Source organism: Cryptomeria japonica, chromosome 3, assembly GCF_030272615.1.
Source record: "Cryptomeria japonica chromosome 3, Sugi_1.0, whole genome shotgun sequence".
NCBI classification, from domain to species: Eukaryota; Viridiplantae; Streptophyta; class Pinopsida; order Cupressales; family Cupressaceae; genus Cryptomeria; species Cryptomeria japonica.
The window spans coordinates 624558096-624571457 of NC_081407.1; the positions used below are offsets into that span (position 1 = coordinate 624558096).

The 13362-nt window shown below is 38.7% G+C and overlaps 1 protein-coding gene across 2 annotated transcripts in view; it reads right to left on the reverse strand.

Moving 5' to 3' along the window:
• The window catches only part of LOC131044251 (putative ABC transporter C family member 15), a 45448-nt gene that overhangs the window by 3897 nt on the left and 28189 nt on the right, over window positions 1-13362 (reverse strand). The window contains exons 8-10 of one of the 2 annotated variants that reach the window (XM_057977542.2): window positions 9208-9543; window positions 9014-9086; window positions 8295-8911 (exon numbers count right to left, since the gene is read on the reverse strand). The exons of the other annotated variant lie outside the window; for it this stretch is intronic. Coding sequence (XP_057833525.2) covers window positions 8796-8911; window positions 9014-9086; window positions 9208-9543 — 525 coding nt within the window. The 3' untranslated portion in view covers window positions 8295-8795. Of the gene's footprint in view, window positions 1-8294; window positions 8912-9013; window positions 9087-9207; window positions 9544-13362 lie in introns of those variants that run through there. 2 annotated transcript variants of the gene reach the window in all.

Consider the following 13362-nt stretch of genomic DNA (forward strand, 5'->3'; position numbering starts at 1 on the left):
TTCCCAGTCATATTTTGTAGGGTATAACTCCAATGGACTTCCTGCAACAAGTGACTTTATCTCCATTGACTGACTTTGTCAAAGAAATGTCAGAATTTATTGCCTTGCCTTGAATCAGGATAAGGCTGGGGTCCCATGGAGGGGGGTTTCCTAAAAAATAGAGCTGGAGCTGCTGAGATTTTTTAGGAAAATTTTAAAGCTGCTGGTCCCATGAGTTTTGTAGTGGAGTTCAGCTTAAAAGTTTAAGCTCCAAAATTTATGGAAGCTGGTGGTCTCATGAATATAATGCCTTACTATGTGCAATGATAATACAAGTAAAAAATATCATTTTCCCTCCAAAACATATTTTTAATGGAAAAATGGAAATCTAAACTTAAATGTTTGACAAGTGGCACATAACATCCCTAAGTTGGTGGGGCAATTTCTAGCCGCACCCCATTTTCACCTGCTTAAATATGCAAGCCTAAAAAGTGGGAGCTTCTATTTTTTAGGAAAAGATTCCAAATAATCCCATAGCAAAAAAAAATTCTTCTTGGGACCTCCTTTTCCTAAAAAATAGAAGCTCAAGCCCCCTCATGGGACCGCACCCTAAGTGTACTGCTATCGACAATTTATCTCACAAAATGATACTTGAAGTCAATGTTCTTCTACTTGCATAAAATGCAGGGCACTTTGGTTGTAACAGTGAACATTCAGTCCTCCTTGCTTGAATTCAAAGTCATCACATAGAATACATAACCAAATCACTTCCTTGGAAGTCTCATTAGCAGATATATAACAGTAATCTACTTAACAATGGTTGTCGCCTTCTCATTCAGCTGATTTCTTCTACAATTTGTATATTAATATCCATGCAATTATGAAATAAAATTCAACACTCCTGTTTCCTTGATACCATTTTTAAAAGTCCATGGAGCCACATCCATATTTCATGATTTTCTTCACAATAATCCAATGCTGCCTCCCAATATTTGTCATAATTCCACTTAACCATTCTCACTTCTTTTGTATATCATAGCATGCATAAGTGATCCTACGGCCTTAGCATATGGTTTTCTTTCCAGCTCTTACTCTCGTTTCACTATCTTGGTGCACATGTTAGTAGGCAACTTGACTCTCACCGAAGAACTGCCCACGAGCCTGTAGTCCATCCTTCCAAACTCTTTAAGTATACCATGAGTGTACTTTTTTTGGCTCAATCAAACTTTCATACCTAGACAATCCCTTTTCATTTCAATCCAAAGCATATAATGAAGATAGATCCTAAGTCTTTCATATCAAACTCCTTATACAATCGGCATTTAGTGACCTTACCAAGCTGTTCGCTATTGTGTAGAAGAAGAATATCATCTACTTGTAGCACAAGAAAGTAAAATAGTTTCCTTCATGTTTGATGTAGGATACACTAGCCTGGATCAATGCCTCTAAAGCCTCAGCAAATCACATTGTCAAATTATTTATATCATTTCCTTGAAGACAGCTTAAGTCCATTGTCAAATTTTATATATCATTTCTTTGAAAACTGCTTAAGTCCACATAATGACTTCTTAAACTTACACACCATGCTTTCTTTCCATTCCACAGAGAAACTCATCGATTGATCCATATAAATTTTTACTTGATATAAAAATTTATATCCATTTTTTGTACCCCAGAATCCCATGCTGCTGCAAATGCAGTTGCATTCTAATAGAGATAATCCTAGCCATAAGAGAGTTTTTGCTGCTGCAAATGCAGTTGCAGTCTAATAGAGATAATCGTAATTATAAGAGATTTTTTGCTGCTGCAAATACAGTTACATCCTAATAGAGACAATGTTAACCATAAGAGAGTTTTGTGGTATTGTACTCCCTCTACTTGAGCATATCATTTAGTTATCATCTGTATTTTTAATTTTTTAACACTCCATTTAGTCCTAAATTTCTTCTATTATATGTATTTACAACCTACTAGTTTTCTTCTTGCAAGCGGCTATCATAAACTCCAAGCATTACTCTTTTTAAAAGCTTTCATTTCCTGGTCTAACTGCATTCCCCAGATGTCGAAGGTTTTCTCAACAATCTTAGGCTATTTTCCAACTGAAGTCAAACAAAAGTAACCAAAATCGTCAAAAGAGTACCCATACTTGTGTAGCTTTCTTCATAGTTAAAAGCTCATTGTTTCCCCTGATCAGATTGATCAAGTCTGGGTTGATTTTGATTGTACTAAAGACTTTTAGCACTACCAAATTTTATACCAGTCCATCCTAGGTTGAAATCGTTGTATGTTAAGTCAGTTTTCTTTATCCAGCATTGATTAAACAGATGATGATGAATTCCACAGCAGTGAATCGTATGCACAAGGTATGGCCGAAGGCCCAAAAGTCTTATTCAATGAAGATTCGTCAACTTGGATGCCTTATGGTTCAATCTCTCATGTTTTATTTGTTATGAAGTGCAGATTGTTGCAACTACAAAAACATTCCTGAGATAATAAAAATATCATGAGACCTTTGCCCGTGGTTCTCTTGAACACTACCAAGTTTTCCACATAAATTCATGTGCTTTTGTTTATTACCTCTCATTGTTTATTTCTGTACTATTAATTTTTCTCAACAGTTGGTATCAAAGCTTACGGTTTTCTGCAGAAATCATTTTTGATTTTTTTTAATGAAAAGTAAAGAATGATGGGAAGCATGGGTTACCAAAACTGAGGTTCAAAAATTCTATGGTTCCATTTTTTCTCTATAAAAACATAAGTTTCAAGCCTTATTAGTGAAGGATGGATGTGCCTTGGCACTCAAAGGAATAGCGTCAAAACCTTTAGCCATGAGTCAAGCATAATGGGATGAAAAGGTTAACATGGTGAGAGGCAACAATCCAGTTATCTCTGACAGATGTAGTTCTATTCAATGTTGTGGAGGAGAAAATGTCATATGACTTGTAGAATAAGCTCAAAAAGCTATATGTGCCAAGTCATTGGCATACAAAATTTCATTTTGCCAGCAGTTGTGTAATTTGAAGATGCATGATAGTTCATTGGTCTATCTGAACTATTTCAATTCATTGATAAGCAAGTTGGCTTCAATAGAGGTCAAAATCGAAGAAGAGGATGAGCCGACTATACTATTGTGCTCCTTGCCTGAAACTTGGGATCAATTGGCTATGACACTTAGTAACTCAGCACTGAGTGGGAAACTTGTCCTTTAAGATGTGGTGGCTGTAGTAATCTATGAAAATTTAAGGTGAAGACATTTCAAGGGCCTTCTTCCAATGAAGCCCTAATTGCAAAGGGCAGAACTAGGGAAAAAGGGAATACTGAGCATGAACAAACCATGTCCAAATCCAAGGGGCAGAAAAGAGTTAAATGTTGGAACTGTGATAAATAAGGGCATGTCAAAAAGAAATGCAAACTGCCAAAAGCAAACAAAGAAAATGTAACAACCACCCCTCATTTCCTTTTGAAAATTTAGCCAATGTAATCAACAACATAAACACACATTTTCTGGTTAACTTGTGTCACAGGGTTTGGTTAATATTTTCAATGTATATTAATTACTATTACAAGACTTTTTGAGAGGATAACATGCCAAAATGACATTTCATTACATTGAAATGATATAGATGGGAAAACCACACAAATGCCTTAAAACAACGATGATGATCCACTGCTGCATGTCTGATACTACACCCAAATACACTACTCTAGGTGATCGAGCACAAAAGACTCACCCAGCACTCCTCCCAACTCCCAACCAACACTCACCATGTGGTTAAAATCTTGGGACATCTCCAGCAATCACCTCAAATGCTCTGCCAACTCGCTGCAATGATTGAATCAGGGTCTGAAATCCTTATCTGAGCATATAGCAGGTCAGAATCCTCAATAGCAGCCCCTCTATAATCTGAATGGCACTCCCTTAATGCATTTAAATATCACCAAACACCTCCAAAATGCAAGGAATAGACTATAAGGGAGTTAGGCGTCCCTTTATACCACCAATGATCAACCCAGAGGGCAGCGCTTTGACTGGGAGGTCTCACGCCTAACTAGAAATGAGCCTGTACAGCCTCATGTTAGCATTCAACTCACCCAACTCAATGCCAAAAAGCCAACCCAGCTCCTTAACTACCGACTACTCTCCTCCAACAATGTTGCAATCCACTGAAATATGATGAAATAAGCTCACACCCAACTTGGGTACAATGGCATGCTAGGTACAAGTGTATGGTCTACCTAAAAAAAGTTATAGTACATTAAACTCCAAAAAATCATTCATCAAATGAGTCGCCTTCCTTGGAAAAACCATGAGATCAATCATCCATAATTTTTAACCTGTTCCAGCTCTTCTTCCAACGACAAAATAAGGTTCAGCAACTAGGGCATCGCGTGGAACCCTTAGTTGTACAGCCAGCATGAAGAAAACCCCTAAACATCACCCAAAACACCACAAAATCTCTACTAAAATGCCAAGACCAACCTACATACCTGAAATCAAAATACCTAGAATATTTTTTCCATTATCTTGAAACCCTAGAATTGATAAAACCTGTGAAAAGCAAGGGTGATTCTTGTATGAAATCACACCAACCAGCTAGGACGGATCTTTCACCATCAAAACTAGTGATTTGATGAGGGTTCTTGTCCTCAATCAATCCCTTGAAGAACTCTTTGTTCACTCCAACAACATCTTGTTATCTGTGCACTCTTCAATAATCCAAATGAGTGCCAAAATCCCCTTTATATAGAGTTGGAGAGAAAACAAGAAATTTTAAATTCAAAATTATTCATTTCCCTCAAAAGGCCTTTTTACAATTTAAAATTAACTTATCTCTCGTCCCCTCTTCCCCTAGCCATCCAAATTAGAGTTCCAGGACTTGCTAGAACTCGCTAGGACTCGGTGAGTCCCGAGCTAGGTGACCTTAGGTGAGTCCCAGGGACTTGGACTCGGGATTGTTAGAGTCTTGGACGATTTCGGGTGAGTCCTGGGATTCACGGACTCGGCCCAGACTCAGCGAGTCCTAATGCCTAGACTTGGCTAGACTCAATTTTTTTTTTTTTAAATCTTGAAAAATGATAAAAACGGATATTTTTTTACGTTTTTCTCTAAATTTTTTGTTTTAGGGGCATAACCCCCAAACCCTCACTTCCAGCCTGCGAGGAAATGCAAGTGCGTTTCTCCGGACCCCTTCTATCGTTGGGTTTTTCTCACATTTAACACCTTGTGCAGCTTATCATTGCCACCCATCAAACCCATTAGCGCCTCCATTGACCACTCCCAAACCCCCACTAGTTAGTGGGACCTGCCTTAGATGCCTTCATAGGAGGGGAGGGATGCAAACTCCTTTGAGACATAAACTTCTAGTTATTATTTTGATATTTGTTTGGAACATTTGATGTCATTGATTTCATATTCCACGAGTATTGTATACATTTGACAATATTTATTATTTATATATCTAAGTGTGCTATTTCCTTCAACTATAATTTGCGTTTATAATTATGTGATCAATGTATACTTGTGGATGTGATCAAATTAGCTTCTACTTGATGATGTTATTGTGTCTTTAAGGTTTATTTAATAAAGGGTGCATGAAACAAGTTTTAAATCCTTAAAAATTTCTAAATTTCTTGGGTTTTTCACTTGCCAAGTCTATGCTGAGGTTTTTTGCCAAGTCCCGAGTCCCAAGTCGAGTCACCCTCACCGAGTCCGAGTCTCGTTTCTATGATAGAAACTCTTAGCGAGTGGGTCAGACCTCTGAACACCCTTTCACCTAAAGATGTGGTTTGCAGGAAATAGATGATAGGAAATTGTGAGTGAAAGTTGCCTTTAGAATGCAGTCGCTATGTCCCACTTGATGCTCACTTTGACCTTGATGTGTGAAACCCTCAAGGTGGGTATACTGCTGCACTGGGGCTCAGATCTGGGCGAATTTATCAGTCATAATCTCAATCAGACCTACTGAAAATTTTGTTGATGTTTTTCAAACTGTGACAGTAATCTGGTTCTCCCAGGGGCTGGTAATGGAACAGGTGATTCCCTAGCTGTGGTGTTGGCAATAAGAAAATCTGCTACTGCTTCCAGTCTATGACTCTATAGTAAGTGGTCTGGATCCCAGGTCTGCTATTAGATGATCTCTCCTGGTTTGGCACTACAAATTAATGATGTCCCTGCATTCAAGAATGCTATTCAAACTACACATTGCCTGAGACAATCTGAGAACTCATTAAATTCGTAATACTTAACCAAAAATGGAAATTGATGTGAGAATGGGGTTTTCCTCCCACCTCTGCAATTTGATTTCAATGGGTTTCGTCCTCTTTGGCAATTTGTCATGAAGTTTCAAGCCCAAATTCTGCTCAATAATTTCCAGATATCCTGCTTTGAATGTCAAAAACTTTTCTTTGTACATGATCGCCCCATCCAAAAGCCAGGTCGACCACCAACATTTGAAAAACGAATTGGCACCCAATAAATTCAAAATTGAGTCGGCCTCAAAAAGAAATTATTATTCTTAAAATAATTAATATTATTTTTATATAGTTATTATTATTATAACAGTGTTTAAAAAGATTTTCAATACTAACATACTTGACATCATAATGCTGGAGTGTAGTGGACAAGACTCATAGGCTCATTGTAATCTTTCAAGTTTCAATGAATTCGACAGGCATGCAAATAGGCTTGCATCTTCAGTTGGCTCAAAGCGGGTTAAAAAGATTCAATCACGAGAGCCCAACTAGTGATGCCTACACGAGTAAGATGGTGAAACCACTATGCTGCCCCTTCAACCAAAGTTTCAACAAAAAGCCCAACAACTACATCTTCATGAGAAATCCCTAATATGGTACTACAAGCTGTGGTGACAGCCACAATGTGTTCATTTGGGTATTATGTGCCATCACTATGGAACTTTGGAAATTGTTTTCTAGAGTCCTACAGGAAATCATATCAAGATTGAATTGCAAGGGGACGATATTATTTCCCCAAGGCAAGGGAAGAAGCGGAAATTCGTTGTTGCTATTGTTGCCATGATCACCTATCATATGATTAAGTGTTTCTTTGTCCAATGCAAAAGAGACTTTGATGAGTTCAAGAATGGATATGAGAGATGAGAGAACTTTCACTTAAGGATGCTTGATCAAATGCTGGTAATGTAGACTTAAAAGATCTTCTTGCTATGAAGACATTGTGTAAACTTTGCAAGCCAAATTTATTTAATTCCAAGTAGGAAGAGGTAGAAGTGATCTCTTTGCTACAAGATATGCCTTTCTTTCATCTTTCATCTAATGTGGTGGCAACTACTCTCTTGTATGTAGGAAACTTCTTTTGATCAAAAGAAAGTGCCTTAGACTATTAGAATGTTTGACTAAGCCTATTTAATTCAATTTAGGGTAGGCTACAAAATAGGAGCTTTAGGATCTCAAATTGTGATGTCTATCGTCTAATAATAATAATTAGACCATGTAATTTATAACCTATTAGCATTATAATTTATCTTTTTAGAATATGTAATGAAATAAGTTACAAAATAGAGGAACACAACAACAAATACATGGAAACATAATTAGAATATTCACAAATACTTGATAACAATAAGCTACTACAAGGGGGTGAGCCTCTAAAAGTATTCAACAAGAAATAGAAATTTGGATTAAGATGATAAATACTACTCACTGCCAGTTACATATACCATACATGCACCCTCCAAAACAAGTAGAAGCTAGTGTTTTCACAAGAATCTAATTTGGAAAAGCAAAAATTGATGATAGTTCTAGTCCAAGCACCCTCCACAACACCACTCTCTTATGCATGCATAACTTATTCCCTTTCTCAACTTTTTGCCCATGGAATCATGTTCCATTGCTCTACACTCTCCCCAAGCTCAACAAAGAGCTTGCAACCTAACTCCCATTTGAAGGAATGAGAAAGAGCAATCAAAGAACACTGTTTCGCATTCAGAGATAGACAAGTCGAGGCTCACCTTGGAAGGATGTAGACAAGAATTGACAAGTTCAAAAGGGCAAGAACAAGTTAACATTGAAGAAAGTTCCACAGTTGAAAATCTCAGACTCGCCTCGGACTCGGCAAACCAAAAATTTGGACTCGGACTTGAACTCGTGAAAGACTCGCAAAAGACTCGGCCAAAAAAAAAAACCGTAGTTTTACAAAAAAAACATGAAGAAATTAATGCATTTAGAGAACATAAGTGCCATAATTGAAACATTACACATGTCATATGATCTACAAACACAATATTTGAAATTTCATCATTCATGGCAGCATATTCAAGTTTCAAGTTTCAACTTTAAAATGTATAATGGCAGCATAAGTATATAAATGTTCACAAAATTACATATAATGATATGTCCAAGTCCAACTCCAAATGTGAAAAACAACAATGTGAATGAACAAACCAAAGAGAAGACTACATCTTCCTCTTTGTATTTTTCCTACTATAGCTCAATTTTTCAGGCCTTGAGCTAGAAGTAGTAGTAGTGGGTGTTGTGGTATCTAAATGGTGAGATGATTCTTCTTCAAAGTCAAAGTCCTCATCTTCATCCTCCATTTCATCCAATCTTGCTCCTTCTGCATCTTGTGCTGCTCCTCTCTCTATTTCTGCAATTTCTTCTTTGGTAAGGAGGATGTCGTCACCATCATTTTGTTCATTCATGGTCCAATCACCATATGGATCAATTTCATCCAAGTCAATGGCCTCATGTGAAACACCCTCCACCTGTCTAACTCGAAGGCGAAATACTAGATCATTGAGCTGCTTTTGTGACAATCTATTTCTCTTCTTTGTGTGAATGCTCTAAAATACACTCCAATTTCGTTCACACCCAAAAGCATTGCATGGCTGAGACAAAACACAGATAGCTATCTTTTGAAGATTAGGCGTGCCAGCACCATAATTCTCCCACCATAAATCTACAAAAAACATTTAGAAATATTAGAATTGAGAAAAAAATGTAACAATCAAGTTTGTAGGTTTTTTCTTGCACTATTGAACTAAGTTACTAAATTTTTTACCTGGTTGTTGTTTTCCTCTCCTATCAATTGCTAGTTGTGATGAGAAGAGTCTCCCCTCTGCATTTTTGTAGATCTTGAACAATGAACATTTCCAAATTCAAAAATAGATAGTCAAAGTGTCAAACTCAAACTCAATAATGAACATTTCCGAATTCATAAATAAAGATAGAGCAATTGCAAATGTCAAATCTCACCTCTAACTCATCAAGAACCTTGTCTTTCAACTCAGGATCAGGTGTCATGTTATCAATGCATGTAATAACACCTGCCATGACCTCCTCATCAGCCCTAAATGAATCAGAGAAGTAGAATTTCGGGTTCAAAAAGTAGGCGGAGGCATGTATCGGTTGGTGGAGTTGGTTTGTCCACCTACGATCAATGATGCGCCAAAGGATTTCACATTTTCTTGTATTTCCACGATAGTAATGTGAAATAGCCTCTTTGGCCCTATCCATGGCCTCATAAATGAAACCCATTGGCATGCCCTCTCCATCCACCATATGAAGAACCCTTACCAAAGGTTTTGTCACCTAAAAAAATGAAAACAAATTTTAAATTAGTACAAAATCAACCCCTAAAAATAAAATCAGCAAATAGACAAGATTATATAAACTTTACTTTAGTGTTTGTTACTTACTGCAGTCAACTCCTCTCCACTTTTATTGAACCCTTCATAAAAAACAATGCTCATAATCTTCTCTGCTTCAGGTCTTTTGGAGTATGCAGACCCCAACCAAGCAGTTGACACAAACATCTGCTTAAGATGAGGAATGACACTAAGAATGCTCTACAAAGTGATGAAGTGGCTAGCAAATCGTGTCACTCCAGGTCGCACAAGGTCCTTGCCATTTGTGTGTTTTCTCATCAAAGTAAGCACCCAAGTATGGTTGTAGATGAATTTGGTGACACTTCTTGCATCTTCAACCACCTTCTTCACCCATCCAATCTTCCCAATGTCCTCTAGCATCAAGTCCAAGCAATGTGTAACACAAGGACTCCATGTAATCGAAGGATTCCTCTCCATAAGCATTCTACCTGCAGATACATATACAGCTGCGTTGTCCGTGATAATTTGGACAACATTCTCAACTCCAACTTCCTGAACCACACCATCCAACAGATTACACAAAGTCTCTGCATTTTTTATTTCATTTGAGGCATCAACAAACTTTATGAATACCATTGCACCATTTGAAGCCACCAAGAAGTTGAGAAGAGTCCTATTCTGTCCATCTGTCCATCCATCAGATAAAATGCTGCATCCTTTTCTCTTCCAATACCTTTTCTGATCATCAACCACACCTTGTGTATTTTGCACAACTTTCTCTAACAATGGCCCACTGAAGTCATGACCTATTGGGGCCTTAAACCCCTTACCCGCAACTGTCACTGCATTAACAAAACCTTCCCAATACACATTGTTTGCTGCATTGAAAGATAGATTATTGTAAAACCAAAAGTTTGAAGTTGCTGTCCGTGCTTGTTCATGCTTCTCTTTATTCCATCCTATACCTTCAAGTGAAGGTTGTGCACCTAGAACATTGCATGGTACAAAAAAATTAGGGTTTGATCTAACAGGAGTGCCACTAGCCTCACCCTCATTGTCACCAAAAGATGAAAGTGACTGACGACCCCGAGTGTGACCAATGGGACCTGAAGTGGACAATGTGGGATTCATTGCAGCTGCCATGGCTTCTCTTGTTTTTTGCCTTTCTTCCTTATGCATATCATTCTTAGCAAGAATGGCCTTCATCTCTCTAATAATTTTAGGAGTTGATTTGGGGCATACCTCCACACCATATCCAAGTATTTGTGCAAGGTGGTATTTTAATCTATTGATTCCACCAGTCATCCATTTTGTACATTCGGTGCAAGTGACCTCCCCCTTTTTGCTTCCTGCAATCCCATATTTCCATGCTTTATCTCTATCTTCCTGACCTTGGGGTTGCCCTTGGAGTTGAACTTGCCACTGTTGACTTAACATGAAAAAAAAAAATCAGCAGGGTTTTATGGAAAATCAACAAAAAAAATGACAATGAATCATTTGGGAAAAATAGCATTCAAAAACAAGAAAAAAAAATGAGGAAATAACTTAGGAAAGAAAATAGAAAAAAATTTGGCAACATATCCCCTTGTTTTTCAAGATTTTTTTGAGTTTCAAAACATTGAAATGATTCAAATGAAAAAAAAAGAAAGAGAAAAAATCCTTACCTAGATCTCTCTTGCTGATTTTTTCTTCTTCCCTCTACTCCTTCAAACCCTACAAACCTGCTATAACCAAAGAAAAAAAAAATGAAGTGAAAAATTAAAAAAAAAATTGTTTTAACCCTTTACAAGCGTATTTTCTGGGCCCGCGAGTCCCTGCGAAAGAGTCGCGAATCCGAGCAAAAGACTCGCGAGTCCGTGGCGAGTCCGTGAGTTTTAAAACTATGGAAGAAACCACTTAGTTGCACACTACGATTGAGGAGCTCGCAAGATTAACTAACTAATTAAATTCCCTTGGTACATTTCAATATGATTGTGTGTCTATTTTGGTAACCAATTAAAATCAAAGATTTAGTTACAAGATCAACAAGTCCAACATTTGCATGTAAAAATTCAAGCAATAAAGTGAACACCTAGTGTGGTCACAGTAGTGAAGGAACTATATGCTTCTTATTGGGGAAGGATTAGCACGAGCATTATAGATCTCAAGCTCTCATTGAAGTCATAACTTCCACTCAAGTGCTAAGTGAGTAGGTTAGAGTAGTGGTTGATAGTATGCTCCTCTCGCTATCACTTAAGGTCTCCTAGGCTCAATCCCTAGTTGAGAAAATCTATAGATTATCTGATGAAGCGCTCCTTGTCACTGAAATCAATGACAAGAAGCTAGCAGCAATAAGGGTCAAGAAACTATTAAACATAAACAAGGTTGCTCCTAAACGCAATGCCCAATCCATCACCTTGGATCAAAATGTGAAAATGATGCATCAACACATCACATCTTTGGTGCAACAGTGTCTCTTGTCTGATTTTAACAATGGAAACAAAATTTTCTAGGAGGAAAAGTTCAAAGCCATGCTAATGAGCAAGCAAGTAGACCAGAAACTATCAATGGTTGTTTGCCCTCTTGGGTGAATAACTTAAAACATAAAAAGCACGTAATGCAGAATAATAACGCCATAGATATCGGACAAGTATAAGAGATGTTATTCCATTCATAATTGTGTGTTACAAGTTACATTCTGAAGTATATAAAGATACCGAGGGGGTGTGAGTGCCAACTGTCGCACCGCAACGACCACCCCTCAGTTGCCAACTAACCAAAACAATTACACATAATTAACGAGTCTTATGTTTGTGTACAATAATGCCACTAACAACGTCCAACCGCACTTGAGGCTCTGTATCCACCACCTCCCTCAGCCCCTGCTCCTCAGTGACCACTACCTGATGCGGTGACTCCTCCGTCCCTAACTTTGCCATGTCCTCAGTAAGTGTCGTCGTGGTTGGGCCCGGGCTCGGTGATGCTACCTGTTGCTGGATGGGGCCAAGTGTAACTGGCGTGCGACTCTGCCCAAAGGTCGGAATAAAGGTGTCGCCCACTCCAGATGATGGCATAGGCGTGCCCATCAATAGCAGGGGTGGGGCAAATAGGACCCGCTCCTTCGTCGCCCTGCTGCTATCCTTCTCCTCATCTTCTGCTTCTGAATCCTCTATACTACTGGAATCCCTCCCGTTGTGAGGCTCCCCTAAGGCCGATGCCGTATCTACCGCTCGTTTTCGCTTCGCGGAAAAGTGCCCAATGTCCAAGTGCCTCCAATACATGATAGGAGGCTCACCTACTGCCAACGGTCCCTATGGCCGTACCTCCAACTCTGCCTCCGGCACTGCTTCCCATGTGGCCTCTAGGAACAACCCTATAGCATAGTGGGGCATATAGAATGTGCGATGCTGCATCGTCAAGAACTCATACATGCGCTCCACTAGTAACGCAGCCCAATCATACACAATGCCATTCATCAACCCGTTCATAAGCATAATCTGAGGGAGGGCGATGTCCGACGCCCTACCCGACCCTGTCAATCTACTCTTGATGACATCCATAATGCACCGCCAGTGGCCCTCTACAACAAAGGTCTTACGGATTCCTCGACCCTTTGTGGTGTTAGACACGCTGTCCAACTCTACTGCCGTCAAGTTCCTGGAGATTAATTTAATCCACCGTTCCTTCTCTTCCCGCTTCATCTTTTTAGCCTTCAACTCTATTTTCCTGCCCTGTTTGCCTGGAATGCCGAATACTCTTGTGAAGTCCACCACTTTCAAGGATATGGTAACATCCCTCCCGAGGTATTCAAAAGTACTGGTGC